The sequence below is a fragment of the Tachysurus fulvidraco genome, chromosome 3 (assembly GCF_022655615.1).
Source record: "Tachysurus fulvidraco isolate hzauxx_2018 chromosome 3, HZAU_PFXX_2.0, whole genome shotgun sequence".
Classification (NCBI taxonomy): domain Eukaryota; kingdom Metazoa; phylum Chordata; class Actinopteri; order Siluriformes; family Bagridae; genus Tachysurus; species Tachysurus fulvidraco.
Genome location: NC_062520.1, coordinates 29,813,891 through 29,828,683, shown reverse-complemented (window position 1 = coordinate 29,828,683; position 14,793 = coordinate 29,813,891). Strand labels below are relative to the sequence as shown.

The 14,793-nt window shown below is 42.3% G+C and overlaps 1 protein-coding gene across 3 annotated transcripts in view; it reads right to left on the bottom strand.

Annotated features, from left to right (window-relative positions):
- Positions 1 to 1,182: 1,182 nt before the first annotated feature.
- The window catches only part of LOC113648429 (A disintegrin and metalloproteinase with thrombospondin motifs 16), a 16,396-nt gene continuing 2,785 nt past the window's right edge, over positions 1,183 to 14,793 (bottom strand). Inside the window, exons 4-24 of one of the 3 annotated variants that reach the window (XM_047810669.1) lie at positions 13,326 to 13,360; positions 12,542 to 12,782; positions 12,178 to 12,374; positions 11,653 to 11,736; positions 11,396 to 11,555; positions 10,385 to 10,490; positions 10,164 to 10,301; positions 8,459 to 8,612; positions 7,662 to 7,757; positions 6,897 to 7,045; positions 6,583 to 6,755; positions 6,310 to 6,440; positions 5,881 to 6,004; positions 4,976 to 5,220; positions 4,756 to 4,894; positions 4,215 to 4,341; positions 2,828 to 3,032; positions 2,501 to 2,695; positions 2,189 to 2,398; positions 1,944 to 2,088; positions 1,183 to 1,721 (exon numbers count right to left, since the gene is read on the bottom strand). In XM_047810669.1, coding sequence (XP_047666625.1) covers positions 1,609 to 1,721; positions 1,944 to 2,088; positions 2,189 to 2,398; positions 2,501 to 2,695; positions 2,828 to 3,032; positions 4,215 to 4,341; positions 4,756 to 4,894; positions 4,976 to 5,220; positions 5,881 to 6,004; positions 6,310 to 6,440; positions 6,583 to 6,755; positions 6,897 to 7,045; positions 7,662 to 7,757; positions 8,459 to 8,612; positions 10,164 to 10,301; positions 10,385 to 10,490; positions 11,396 to 11,555; positions 11,653 to 11,736; positions 12,178 to 12,374; positions 12,542 to 12,782; positions 13,326 to 13,360 — 3,167 coding nt within the window. In that variant the 3' untranslated portion in view covers positions 1,183 to 1,608. Of the gene's footprint in view, positions 1,722 to 1,943; positions 2,089 to 2,188; positions 2,399 to 2,500; positions 2,696 to 2,827; positions 3,033 to 4,214; positions 4,342 to 4,755; positions 4,895 to 4,975; positions 5,221 to 5,880; positions 6,005 to 6,309; positions 6,441 to 6,582; positions 6,756 to 6,896; positions 7,046 to 7,661; positions 7,758 to 8,458; positions 8,613 to 10,163; positions 10,302 to 10,384; positions 10,491 to 11,395; positions 11,556 to 11,652; positions 11,737 to 12,177; positions 12,375 to 12,537; positions 12,783 to 13,325; positions 13,361 to 14,793 lie in introns of those variants that run through there. The other 2 variants (XM_027155599.2, XM_047810670.1) reach the window with 2 other exon arrangements.

The window sequence follows — 14,793 nt, the reverse complement described above, 5'->3', positions numbered from 1 at the left end:
TGTAAAAATGTCTGAAAAATTTGTATGAACAAACTTGGGTGAATCCCTTTCAGAGATTTCTTATTGAATTTCTCATTTGTAGCAAAACATTTTATATTTGATTCCATTAAAGAAACTTTTGCATCTTGTGTTGCTGCTAAAAAAATCCATTAAATTCATTACAACGTGCTTTTTCAATGACTATTTGAAAAATATGTGAGAAATGACTTTTCCTTTGTTTTGTGTTTTTTTTACCACCTAATAAAAACAGAAAGTTCAATTATTTTTAACATACACCTCTCTGAGAAAAGTACTATGTACTATGTGAGTAATGTGTATCACAATTTCAAAGATCTGGTGTGCTTTAGTTTGAAGATATAGAGAGCCAAAGCATGAAAATTAGTATCATATTTTTAAATACATTATACATCAAGCCATAAATTAGCATATATGTATCTATGGACCATTAATTTCGGAAAAAAAAGACGGCTTATAATAGACAACAATCCCTGAAAATTTCCTGCATTGGATCTTTTGGAAACTTTGGATCTTTTTTGTGTAGTATTTGTTTTAACAGTAAAATCACGGCCACCCCAAAGTCTGTATCTCAGAAATTAAAGTAGATACAAGCCTGAAATATTGCACCCTACTTACTGGTAATGGTCTCATAATTTCCTGAGAAGATGGCACGGTGGCTTAGTGGTTAGCACGTTCGCCTCACACCTCCAGGGTTGGGGGTTTGATTCCCACCTTGGCATGTTCTCCCCGTGCCTCGGGGGTTTCCTCCGGGTACTCCGGTTTCCTCCCCCGGTCCAAAGACATGCATGGTAGGTTGATTGGCATCTCTGGAAAATTGTCCGTAGTGTGTGAGTGTGTGAGTGAATGAGAGTGTGTGTGTGCCCTGTGATGGGTTGGCACTCCGTCCAGGGTGTATCCTGCCTCGATGCCCGATGGCGCCTGAGATAGGCACAGGCTCCCCGTGACCCGAGAAGTTCGGATAAGCGGTAGAAAATGAGTGAGTGAATGAATTTCCTGAGAATGTGAAGTAAATGTGAGCTTGTCAGTCAGGAAGCCTAAGAATACATAGTGACAGTCATGGGAAAGGCTTCAATACACTGAAAAACACTCAATAATGTTTAACCTTTACTTTAAAGAGAAAACATAACATTTATTTAGTTATTTATTTTTAACATTTTTATTCCCATTTTAATACAAACTCATTTTTTTACAGTCATTTATGGAACTGATTCTCCAGTCAGACTGGGACACAAAGCTCTACGTTCTCCAAACATAATTTTCCAAAAAGCAGGCAGTCACTTTTATATCTTATGTGCAAATGCAAAACTGCGAAAGTCCTCGCATCCTGGCACACACTCCCAAGAAATGGGCATGTCCTAATTCTTCACACTAAACCCTTGATCTCAGGGACTGCAGAGATCTTTCTCTGTCTCTGTCCATCTTCAACACGAGTCCACACATCCCTGCCTCTCTGAGCTGCTCCAAACACACTACAGACGCACATGCTCTGCATGTGTGTGTGTGTGTTGGGGTGGGTGGCTGGGTGTGTCTGTGTGTTCGCGTCTGACATGCTAACATGCTAATCCATAATTTTTTATTTGCTAATATAGATCAGAAGTTGGTGTTTGAGCAGGAAAGACAGCACTGCCTCCTGTACAGGTGATGGTTACACACTCCGTGCTGCTGCACCAGGTGACACCAACTGTACGAGTCCTTACAGATGTCTGTAACACACACACACACACACACACACACACACACACATCAAAAGTAGAGTAAGTGTTGTGTCAGATTTTCAAACATGATACAGTAAATAATAGACAAAGCGACAGATAAGGCAATATAGAGACATATAACCAGATGGTTAGACAGACAGATGGACAGATAGACAGAGGCATAAAGCTGTGTGTGTGTGTGTGTGTGTTTGTGTGTGTCTGTGTGTGTACCTCTGTGCAGCTGAGGGCAGAAGTTGGTGTTGCAGATTTGAGACGCAGCCGGTTTCACATGAAGGGAACAAGTGGACGAAGGGCGTCTGTGTAGGAGACACTGAACAGAGCGGAGCTGGACACCACCACCGCACGACACTGTACACTACACACACACAGTGTTTTTACAGTTGTGTAACTCTGTGTGTGTGTGTGTGTGTGTGTGTGTGTGTGTGTGTGTGTGTGTGTGTGTATACTGTACGTACCTGAGACCAGGTTGATGTGTACCACTGTGGTGTGTGAGAGCGGTGTGTGTCGATGCAGTCAGGGCGAACACACACTCTCTGAAGCTCGGCTGAAGGTTTGGGTGTGTGTTGGCACTTCTTCTCCATCAGTGTTCTGTGTTTCCCTGTCACATCTTTCTCCACACACTGCAGAGAACGAATCTGTACACCTTCACCACACGTCACTGAACACTACACACACACACACACACACACACAGGTAACTTATAACAGCCATGCCGTGTTACTGTTATATCATGAGTGCTGCTTTATCTCTGTCTGTCTGTCTGTTACCTGTTGCCAGTGAGTGAGGCTCCAGTGTGTGGTGTGTGTTCTTGGGCAAGGTTTTAGTACACAGTTCTCCATGCTGTGTGGTTTAGTCAGTCGCACACACTCACTGTCTGGGAGAACAAGGTCACGCGATCCCGATGTTCTACGCACACACGTCACTGCCCTTCTCTGCACACCCTTACCACATTTACGTGAACACTGACACACACACACACACACACACACACACACACACACACACACACACACACACACACACACACACACATCACAGGTCGGTGGGTGTGTCTTTCCGCTCAGTTATGACCTAGGGTGTGTGTATTTCCTCACCTGTGTCCAGGTGCCAACGCTCCATGTGGGTGGGCAGGTGTGTGTGTTACAGGTGTGTATGCGTGCAGGTGGAGGCTGAACACACTGATCGTCACTCAACACCTTTACCCGAGTGTGACTCGCTGTCTGAACACACTGCACCTGCCGACTCTGTTCCCCCGAACCACACGTACGACTACACACACGCCAGTCTCCTACACTCCATCTGCATCACACACACACACACACACACACACACACACACACACACACACACACACACACACACACACACACACACACACACACACACACACAGACACACAGTATAATACTTATGATCAGTTTACAAACACTGACAAATAGTCGTTCTACTATGTCTCTCTCAAGCTGTTTGTCTGTCTGTCTGTGAACACCCGTCTGCAAATCTCTCCTTCAGTCTGTCCATCTATCAGTCTGTCTCCCTGTTAATTTCTTTGTCTAGGTTGTGTCTGTCTGACAATCTGTTATTCTGTCTGTCTATCTATTTTTATTTCTATCTGTGTGTTCCGTCTGTCCGTTTATATTTTTATCCACGTATCCATCCGCTTGTCTGTCTCTATCTGCCTCTCAGTCTCTATGTCTGATCATCTGTCTGTCTCTCAGTCTATTTATCTATCCATCCATCTACAGTAACATATTTTCTCCATCATATCCTGTGTCTTTTACTTTGACTGTATGCAGAGGGTGTGTTGTGGATTTACACCTCACACACTTTAGTACAGAGAGATCTGTTACGACCTGCGCTCACATGCACCCCGTGTGTGTGTGTGTGTGTGTCACTGTAAACTGAACCCATGCTGATGTCAGGTCTTAAATATGATCATGTTCTTATTTCCATGATGTAATGTGTAAAAATACAGGACCTGCTGTATGTGTGTGTGTGTGTGTGTGTGTGTGTGTGTGTGTGTGTGTGTGTGTGTGTGTGTGTGAGTGAGAAATCCCTTCTGGAAATGATCTATTCCTGTGTCACTTAACTAGTATCTGTTAAAGTTGGAGCAAAGATTTACAGTAGGTGGAAACTAATGATGTACACAGTCGTTAAAATGTGACTTTTTTAGGCTAAACATCTGAGGAAAAAACATTCATGTGTGTGTAAATCGATCTAGAGACATTATACAGCTCTATTATGTGACAATGCTGTTAAACCAATCAGTGATCTTTACCATTTTAGCTCCACCCACAACATAGTGACCGTTTCAATTATTTCTCAAGTTGGTGAAAAATGGACCTGAACTCTGAGTTGAATGCCTCCTGTTTGAGACGGAGTCCCTTGGTTCCCAAGTTGCGTTTTCCAGAGTTCCATGTTCTCTATAGAAGTCAGCACATTAGATCTATTTCCTAGACAGATTTATCCCGGTGATGTTACCTGGGAGGGCAGGGTTGGGTGTTACAGGAAACAGTGCCGATTTTGGGCTGGGTTTTGGGGTTACAGTAGGACGTGTTCACTTGGACTCGCTGATCCTTATAACACGTTGCCTTTGTTTTCATCTCGCCTAAAATATGGAGAAGGAGAACTCTTTACCATCCAGACATCATTACTCACTAATGAGCATCCACATTACTCTATTATATATGTACTTATTCTTATTATTACTCTGGCTGTCTGGAGTCTTTTTGAGCTTATATGTGAAGTGCACTATTATGTACTGTAGGTACTAATCCTGCTCTAACTTCAGGGTACTTAGTAATTATAGGGTCAAGTAGGAAGGGACAACAATATCCCTCCCTACTCATTTCCACTGACAGGATGGGAACAGAGCGAAGTGTGCAGGAAACAACCCTAATTACAGCACATCTAAGACACAGAAGGTCAGTACAAGGTCAGTGTCTCAACAATACTTTTATAAAAAAGACATTAGAAACACTGTTATCAAAGAGAACACTGCCAAGTGTTTGTGCGTGTGTACCTCCGGCACAAGTAGCAGAGCATTCGCCATGAAACACAGCCCACGTGTATTTGTGTTTGGGCTTGGTTACTTTCTCCATCCTGGTTTTGTTTAGCGTGTATTCCCACCTCACACCAGGGTTCGAACCCTGCAGCAGGATCTGAAAACAGTGCATACAGTAATAACTGCAAAAGTTGATTTCTTTTCTAAACCAGCTAGAGGACAGAAATAAGGACACTACCTCTACCACTAGAGCTTCACTGGTGGGCCCTGTCGAGGTCAGACTCTCAAGACCGTTATAGGGCCGTTTGTAGTCAAACACTGATCCTGCAAAGGAGTAACGTCCAGGCCAGTCCACTTTCCAGTGACCATTTAGATAGTATTTCCTGTGTGTGTTCCTTAGGGCAAGAAAAGATCTGGAGGAGTTTGACTCCATCACACGAATACTACGGGCACCCGGCGGTAAAGTGACCACTCCATAGTACTCTACCACACAGAGACAAACAAAAAAGAAGCAAAGAAGAAAGATACTATTCATTAAATTTCATTATTTTGGGTGTAATGCTGTTAAGTATAATGACTTCATATGTAGTGTAATGGTGTTTGGTGTATTGGCTTAACAATTGGTGTAACAGTGTTTGGTGTCTTGGCTTAACAATTGGTGAAACAGTGTTTGGTGTATTGGCTTAACAATTGGTGTAACAGTGTTTGGTGTATTGGCTTAACAATTGGTGAAACAGTGTTTGGTATATTGTCTTAACAATTGGTGTAACAGTGTTTGGTGTATTGGCTTAACAATTGGTGTAACAGTGTTTGGTGTATTGGCTTAACAATTGGTGAAACAGTGTTTGGTGTCTTGGCTTAACAATTGGTGAAACAGTGTTTGGTGTATTGGCTTAACAATTGGTGAAACAGTGTTTGGTGTCTTGACTTAACAATTGGTGAAACAGTGTTTGGTGTATTGGCTTAACAATTGGTGTACCAGTGTTTGGTATATTGTCTTAACAATTGGTGTAACAGTGTTTGATGTATTGGCTTAACACTTGGTGAAACGGTGTTTGGTGTATTGGCTTAACAATTGGTGGAACAGTGTTTGGTGTATTGGCTTAACAACTGGTGAAACAGTGTTTGGTGTATTAGCTTTACGGTTGGAATAGTGTTGCTTGGTGTATCGGCCTTTGTAGAGTTTGCAGGTAGTGTTTTTGCCGTTGCAGACTCCACACATGTCCAGTACTGCTGTCGAACCCAGCTTTTTATCACAACCCACTTTCTGTTGGGGACAGTGTTAGATTTTTAATCCATATATAACAAAACAAAACAGTAACACTATAGTTGGCATATAGTGTTACTTTCTCCACAGTTTGCTATACTATACAGATGATAGTGTGATATTTTGTCATTCTATTTTATATAGTATAGTATAGAAGTATGCGATTTTGCTTTTAACCTTAGCCTAGCCTTTGGGTGATGTCATCATTAGAAGATTCAATAACACTACCGTCGACGGAAACAGCCCACCATTCATCTGCACCATATCTACATGATACTTTTATACCAATTGTAAGAACACATTACCTCACACACACCGTTGATACACACGTCGTTCCTGTCCAGGGTACACCGCGTGCCATCACGGACCTTGTTGGAAAGCGCATAGAAGAAGTTGTAGCCCTCAGCAATACAGTAGAGCTTGCACACCTCATGATCTGGGCAAAGAGAGCAAACACTCACTCAGCTCATACAGTTCTGCACATTCAATAGAAAAACATGCACACATGTCGTTCATTATTACAGAAGTCTTAACTAGGAATTACTAGTTTGTGTGTTTGCGTGTCTGAAAACACACACCTTTAAACTGTGTGTAAGGTTTCCATCTGTAGTAAAGACCGCGGAAGGGCTTTGTGTTAAACTCGGCACACTGAGCCGCTCTGAAGTCCATCGCACTTGCAGGACAGTCGAAAGTGTTACACAGTTTATACTCATGAGACACGCCCTCACACACACTACCTCCCTCCACATGTCTGCAGAGAGACAGAGAGACAGACAGAGACAGAGATGTGTATGAGAGAGAAAGAGTGATAGTGATAAAAAGAAACCCAGACCAAATAGTAATAAGGCATGTGTGTGTGTGTGTGTGTGTGTGTGTGTGTGTGAATACACACTTGTGGTAGTTGCACCTTCGCTCTCTGTACATCACTCCATTTTCACACGTCCTCGAGCAGCTTGACCAAATGGACCACTCAGACCAGTGGTCGGAACCTGGCTGAGGACCTTCAGCACCTTGCTTCACACACTCTCCATGACGGCACCACTGCGAGACCATACACACACACACACACACACACACACACACACACACACACACACACACACACACACACACACACACACACACAGACACACACATGCCTTATTTAATCATTAGGATTAGCCCAGGATTAGCTCAGATGCTAAAGTGTAGATAGAGATGTATTTTTATATGTTTAGGTCATCTATAACTTTGTCACTGTTGCATTACATTTACAAGACTCCATGAATCTGCAGACTAAGCAGTTAGTTAGTGTAATTAGAGTGTCATTTATTTCAGGAGCATTTTAATAAGAATTTACCAACACTCCCGAGGTAAATGTCAATGTCCCAGTTTGTTTGGTCTATGTTTAAGCAGTTTACAGACGCATCTGAGGTAAACATTGATACTTGGGATTGTTCTGTCTGTTACTGTAGTGACCTAACGGCTATGCGCTGGGTAGCCATGTTGTTATCATCAGCCTGTAGCTAGCTAGTGATCTCTAAAGTTTGAAGCAGGCTCAAGCTTTTGATGGATGGGTTCCTAGTGAAATTCAGTCAGGTTTACTAAAATGGCTGATGTTCTGATAAGAAAAACTAGCTGCATGCTAAATCTCTTATAGTGTCAGTGTGATGTTTACCATCTCGGGGCCGCAGCTGGAGCCCTCGGCCGCCGGCATGAATTTGGTCTCGCATTTGCGTCCGTCACGATGACACCACAGGGCCTTACAGATGTCCTGTTACACACACACACACACACACACACACACACACACACACAAAAGAGCATAAACACAAAAGTGATCATCTTTTTAACCGTAACCTTTACAAAGTTAACACTCATGAATACAAGTCCAGTACCGTGCGTTCTGATTGTCTGAGCGCAGCAGGGACAATAACATTACAATAGCATACATGTAGTATTTTTTGTAAAATCCTTATCATAAGCGAACAATTTAGCAATCTTATCTAATTTTCACCCAGTTGCCTAAGGACAAGTAAACCCCCCAACCCCACCCCCCCACCAACAAAGTCAGAATCTTTTAATAGTCGTAATCCCAGTATGACGTGTGGCAGTCCTCGAGTCATTGCGTGTTTGACCCTGGAACAGTAATGAAATAAAAACAGATCTTGGTGGTGGTGACTGACTTTTTTTTAATTCCCACTTGTTCCACAGTCCTCGTCCTCATCTTCATCTTAAGCCGACGTACAGACTTTTTCTCATTGGCACAGCTCCAGCGCTACATTTTCAGAATCAACGTCTGCGGCTACGGAGAAATCTGCACTTTTTGCACTTTCTTATATATCCCAAAGGGCCTTGTTCTATTTTAACCCACTGTTTGGGACAAAGCCTGTGGGTTCAGTGAGTTTATGAAGACGGGCTCGACCACAGTGGGGGTCTCAGAGTCTGAGCGAAATGGACAGAATGTTTTCTTGCCTTTTTGAAGCTCAGTGTGCAGAGTTTGGCTTTTTCTCCAAACTGCCATTTGCACTGAGTGTCGGTGTCGTAGAGCTCGCCGGGAAGTTTCTCCGGATATTTGTATTCCTCCATCGCCTTCGGTTCGTCCGAAAGACACGTAGCTTGAGCAGTGCTGATGGAAAACACACACAAACGCACACACACACACACACACACACACACACACACACACACACACACACACACACACACACACACACACACACACAGGGTTCATTCCTTGTAATTATTTTCATCCAGCTGTTTATCCATCTATCATTCTGTTAGTCTGTACACGTCTATATATTTAACCATCCATCTCTGCAGCCACACTTAAATTCTTCTGTCTATCTCTCTATCCTTCTTAAATGTATCCATCCATTAATCCCATTAATGCCCTCCATCATTTGTCCATTTGTGCATCCATCCATCCTTCCATTCAATTTGTGTACCAAACTTCCATCCATGTTTTCATTTGCCCATACATCCAATCATAGTTATAGCCATCCGTCTATCCATCCATCCATCCATCCATCCATCCATCCATCCATCCATCCATCCATCCATCCATCCATCCATCCATCCAGAAACTGATGTACTGTATATAGTCTGTCCATCTGTGTGGTCATCCATATATCTATCCATCCCCCATTGTGTATTCATCCATTCATCTATCCAACTGTCCATGCCGAAATCTATTTCTATTAAGAAAATATGTATCTACTTCCATCTTACCATTTATTCATCCTTCTGTTTATCCACATATTCATCCATCCATCCATCTGTTTATCTATCCATTTATTCATCCAACAATACAGCCATCTGTCCACCCATCCATATATTCATCCATCCATCCTTCTGTTTATCTATCCATTTATTCATCCAACAATATAGCCATCTGTCCACCCATCGATATATTCATCCATCCATCCATCCATCCATCCATCCATCCATCTGTTCATCTATCAACTTATTCATCCAACAATATAGCCATCTGTCCACACATACATATATACTTCTGTCCATTCATTTATAATCCTTCTGTCAGTCCATCCCCCTGTCCATCCATTCTGTCTGTCCATCCCCCTGTCCATCCCCCTGTCCATCCATTCTGTCTGTCCATCCCCCTGTCTGTAGCAATGCTGTGGTTGAAGAGGAATGAAACAGTTAAGCAACACTGAGGAAAGCCACTTAGTTGTGTTGCCTCTGTGGTTCCTTTGCTTCAGTACACCACAAACATTGGACGAACACACACACACACACACACACACACTCACACACACACACACACACACACACACACACACACACACACACACACACACACACACACACACACACACACCCCTAAGTGACTAATAAAATGATTCCCTAAGTTCAGTCGTATCTGTGAGGAAGCTGATATTTCACATTTAACTGGTGTGTTAATTTAAGCCCTGAAAACTGAAACTGCTGTTATATCATGGTATCAGTGCAGTGGCCATGTTGGCTCTGTTTCACCACAACACCTCTGTAAATAGTGGCTTTAAAAAAGATGACGCCAGGTCTAGACACCAGAGACAACATGAGCGATCCCTGTTTAGCCGGAAATATCTCACCACTGTAATGTATATTTTTAAATTAATAAAAATCTCAATTATAAACAGCATTTAGTGACGTTTTCCACATTAATAATAGTACGTACCTGAGAAAGCGTGTAAGGTACTGACGGCTACAGGGTGACCAGGAGAAGAGACCGTTATCTCCTGCGAGTGTCGGGGACATGATGTTCCCTATGGACTTCTTACACACGTTTCCCTCTCCGTCGTGGATCATCCCGAAACTGACAGCACCACAAATGAAATTTGACTTTTAAACCATGAATAAATGTTGAAAGCTTAACAAACTAATCTAAAGCGTTCTTACTTGTGTCCGGACTCGTGAGCGATGGTGAAAGCGAGTCCGAGTCCTGTGTCCTCGTTAACGGTACAGCTCCGGTATTTACTGCACATCCCACTGATGGGAGCGAAACCTGGAGGGAATTCAGGAGGTATACTTTTAACACATTTTCGGAAGCATTTTATTCCCTGGCTAGATTCTGATATCACCTTTCCAAAGTACCGACGCAGGAGACAAACGTTCCAGAAACGTTATATATATATATATATAAACGTTAAAGAAACAAACGTCTCCTGAGAGGAAAATTCATTAACCAGGCGTTTGTTTTTAAGTTTTATAAAATGACAATTTTTTCAATGTATTTATTTAGATGGCGGTTTGGCGAGAGGTTGAATGAACACAGCACTTTAGTCTTTAATCTTCAGGAGAACTTAACATACGCCACGGCCTTTAAAAGAAGTTTTAATCACAGCCCATGCCCCCAATCACCACCTTCCCAGGTGTCTTTGAACCGCCGCATGCTGGCTAAAGAGCACAGCTAACAGGCTAATACAGCTAGAGGAATCAGAGGTCAAAAGTCATCAGGCTTTGAAGCTGGAGGAGAGACGTTCTCACCGCTCTAGAGGAGGACACGGAGGAGACGTTCTGACAAGTGTGAGAGAAAAGGAAACTTGTGTAAAAGAAAGAATGGGAGACAGAAGGACAAATAAAAGCAAGAAAGAATAAAAAAAATAAACAAGAATGAAGTAAAGGACAGAAATAAGAGTGAATGGAAAGAAAGAAAGAAAGAAAGAAAGAAAGGAAGGAAGTAAAGGACAGAAATAAGAGTGAATGGAAAGAAAGAAAGAAAGAAAGAAAGAAAGAAAGAAAGAAAGAAAGAAAGGAGCGCTGATGGAGATAAACAAGGAAAGAATTAAAGACAAAATAGGGAAAAACATGGCGGAAAGTAAGGAAAGATTGAAGAAAAAAGAATGTAAGTAAGTAAGAAAGAAAAAAGAAAGAAAGAAGGGAGTAAAGGGCGGTGATAGTGTGTGGTACCCAATGTGTCACATGGCTCGTTCTTCCAGGAGCAGATGTCCAATCCCGTCAGTAGAATGGCGTGATCATGGCGACGACCTTCACGACCCGCCAGAGCCGACTGCCACTGACAGAAACTGCTGAGAGTGTGATCAGCGTGATGACTAATCACCAACCCATCCTGTCAGAGAGAGAGAGATAGAGAGAGAGAGAGAATAAAAATGAGAGAAGTGTGAAAAGGAGAAGAGAAAGAACAGAATGCAGAACCATTTCCTCACCTGCTCTCTGCTCAGCAAGATAAGTCCCACTATCACTACGTTAATGTCTCCTCCTATCGTTCTGTCCTTAAACAGTGTGGAGACCTGCAGAGAGAGAGAGAGAGAGAGAGAGAGAGAGAGAGAGAGAGAGAGAGAGAGAGAGAGAGAGAGAGATATGAACAGAAAATGGATGGTGAGGGCATCTCTGATGAAATATAGAAATAAAAAAATAAACAGAGAAAGTGAACTGAAAAAATGGCAGATGGATGGATAGATGGATGTAGAGACAAGTTCACTATGTCTTGGATGTAAGAAAGTACTGGATGGACTGATGAATGGATGAGGGATAAATGGACTGATGATTAAAATAGATGAATAGATAGATAGATAGATAGATAGATAGATAGATAAATAGATAGATAGATAGATAGATAGATAGATAGATAGATAGATAGATAGATAGATAGATAGATAGATAGATAGATAGATAGATGGTTAAAATGGATGGAACGAGGCATGAATGGACAGATGGAGAAACAGAATCACCATGTTGAGGACGGTGAGGACGAATGTGGTGACGTTCTCTTGTCCGTGGTTCTCCATCATCTTCTGATCCACAACCACCAGCATCTCGACGTTGAGTCTGGAATAAATGTTTGGCGTCGCAGCTCGTCTTCCTCTCGGCGCTGGTTTATACTCGTCAGGAGAAATGTAAACATCTTCAGAGGGAGGCTGTGGCATGTCTGAGAGAGAGAGAGAGAGAGGAAGAAGAAGAAAATAATGACAAGAAACAATGTATAAATTGTTAATCTTCTTGTTCCCATGGTTACATTCCATCATTCCAGGTATTTATTGTTGCTATGCTAAACAATGTAAAGTTCTAATAAAAATAAATAACGCCCTTACATACATTTCTTCCTTCTTCCGCAGTAGTGTTGCCTCCGTGGTGCTCCGTGTTCGGGGTTGCCATGGTGGCCGTGTCGGCGTTGACGCCGCTTGGCTCCGCCCCTGCTTTCTGGAGTGTGTGTGTGTATCCTGTAGAGGATGTGTGGCTGGTGTTCGGGGTCAGCTGTGTAGTTCTGATGCTGCAACTGGTGCAGGAGGAGCGGCTTCAAGAAGTAATCGGCCTCCTGGGTGCGGATCAGACCTGACTACACACACACACACACACACACACACACACACACACACACACACACACACACACACACACACACAAACAAGTTAAACTGTATCATTGCCATTAATGCCATAATCATTTACTTGCTTCAGTGATCACAAAGTGTGTGTGTGTGTGTGTGTGTGTGTGTGTGTGTGTGTGGTTACACACCTATCATCAGATTACACAGCCAGGCATAAATAGCGATTGTAAATACAGATCTGTACAGGGATCCACTCTACACACACACACACACAGTGAGAGTGTGTCTTAGTGTTGCCCCACGTGCAGCCTCTGGCGCAACCCACTAACTCCTCATGCTAATTTCTCATGCTACATTCACACCATACACTGCTACAGTAACGCTAACTACACTAGAGTAAAGACACAAAACTATTATCAGGTTAACACACAAACACACATGGAGTTGAACAGCAGTTTGTTTAGGGCATTAAATACCTCAGTGGTGCTAGCTGCACTGTTTAAGATCAGTCACCATGTTTATTTTTGTTTTATTTTATTTTTTCACAATTACCTCAGCGAATTTGCTAACTCCTGCGGCTTCCTTTGCTGTAATTAAACAGATTAAAAGGTGAGAATGACATCACATGTCATATTATCTCTCTCAACTTCCTGTCACTCTATTCATTGGTGTGAGTGTGTGTGTGTGTGTGTGTGTGTGTGTGTGTGTGTAAGCTCTTGTATTATTCCTTCTACTGTATGATGACCTCTTGTGTTTTTTTCCACACTCAAAGCTACCGCTGATAAAAATTGACCTTCTTATTGACCGTAATGTTTTTTCCTCGTTATGCCATTTTATGGGATTTCAAAAGTTCGTGTGACGTCACACGCAGGTTGGCTGAAACACAGGATCATTGCGGGGGGCTTTTGAGCCGAGACTGAATTCACAATGTAGATCCCAATTAACATTCCAGTGAAGCACCTCGCTAGTCAGGAGGTTTTTATTGTATACACACACGCACACACACACACACACACACACACACACAAACTTTTATAGGAGGATTTATGCTAGTTGTGTAAAATCTAAATTTATGCTCAGGACGTCTGGAATTCTATAACAGTGATGTAGAGTTTGCTGTTTGAGAAGAAAATATACATTAGCTTGCTAGCTTGTTGCTAGCAAAAGAGAAAAATAGAAACTTGAATGTTTGTTTTTTTCTCTTCTTTGACACTCAGATGCATGAAGGTTGAAAATGACATCGATCTGAGCTCTGCCTTCAGACTCCTGAGGTAAATCAAATGCAGCATTAGACTGACTAAAAGCCACGCCTCCTTCAGTGGATGTGGGAGGTGGAGAACATAGACCACGCCTCCTTTTTCACCAAATGTCCTCATTCACTTGGAACGAATTAATCCATGGTGCTGTGCAGTACTTGTCTCTAGAAACGGCAAATCTTTTTTATCACCTCCATCTGACGACCACAACAACAACAACAACAACAACAACAACATTTGGCTGCTTAAAGAAATAGAAGATGTGAGACAAATGAATTAAACCAAAAAACAGTCATGTAAAGAGTGTTCAAGTGTGTTCATGGCTCAAGTCTTTTAATGGACCTGTGCTTAGCTAATACAGGAGTATGCTAGTTTGGTAACTAGCAAAGCTCTAGCGTAAAACTTAACGATTTAGGCACTAAATTAAACTATGTCCAGACTATTTTAAAAATGACCACGATTAAAGAGAATTCATGAGTTTCCAGAAACGAATAAAGTTTCTATGCTAACTTTGAAAAAGAATGCTAGCAAAATCAAAGACAGACTTGATGCCGACCAAGTCTTCGTTGTGTGAAAATGACAAATGTCATTTTCAAAATGTCATCAGGGACGAGGAAGGGGAAAGCCAGGGGAACTTGGTGTCTCCTGGGCCTCACAGAGGAGTCTCTGTCACCCAGTAAACACTCGCTGACCCCGAATTCATGCGGTTAAAAAGAATTTGATGAAAAAGTCATGAGAAATCCGACAGCACATTTTTGTCACTG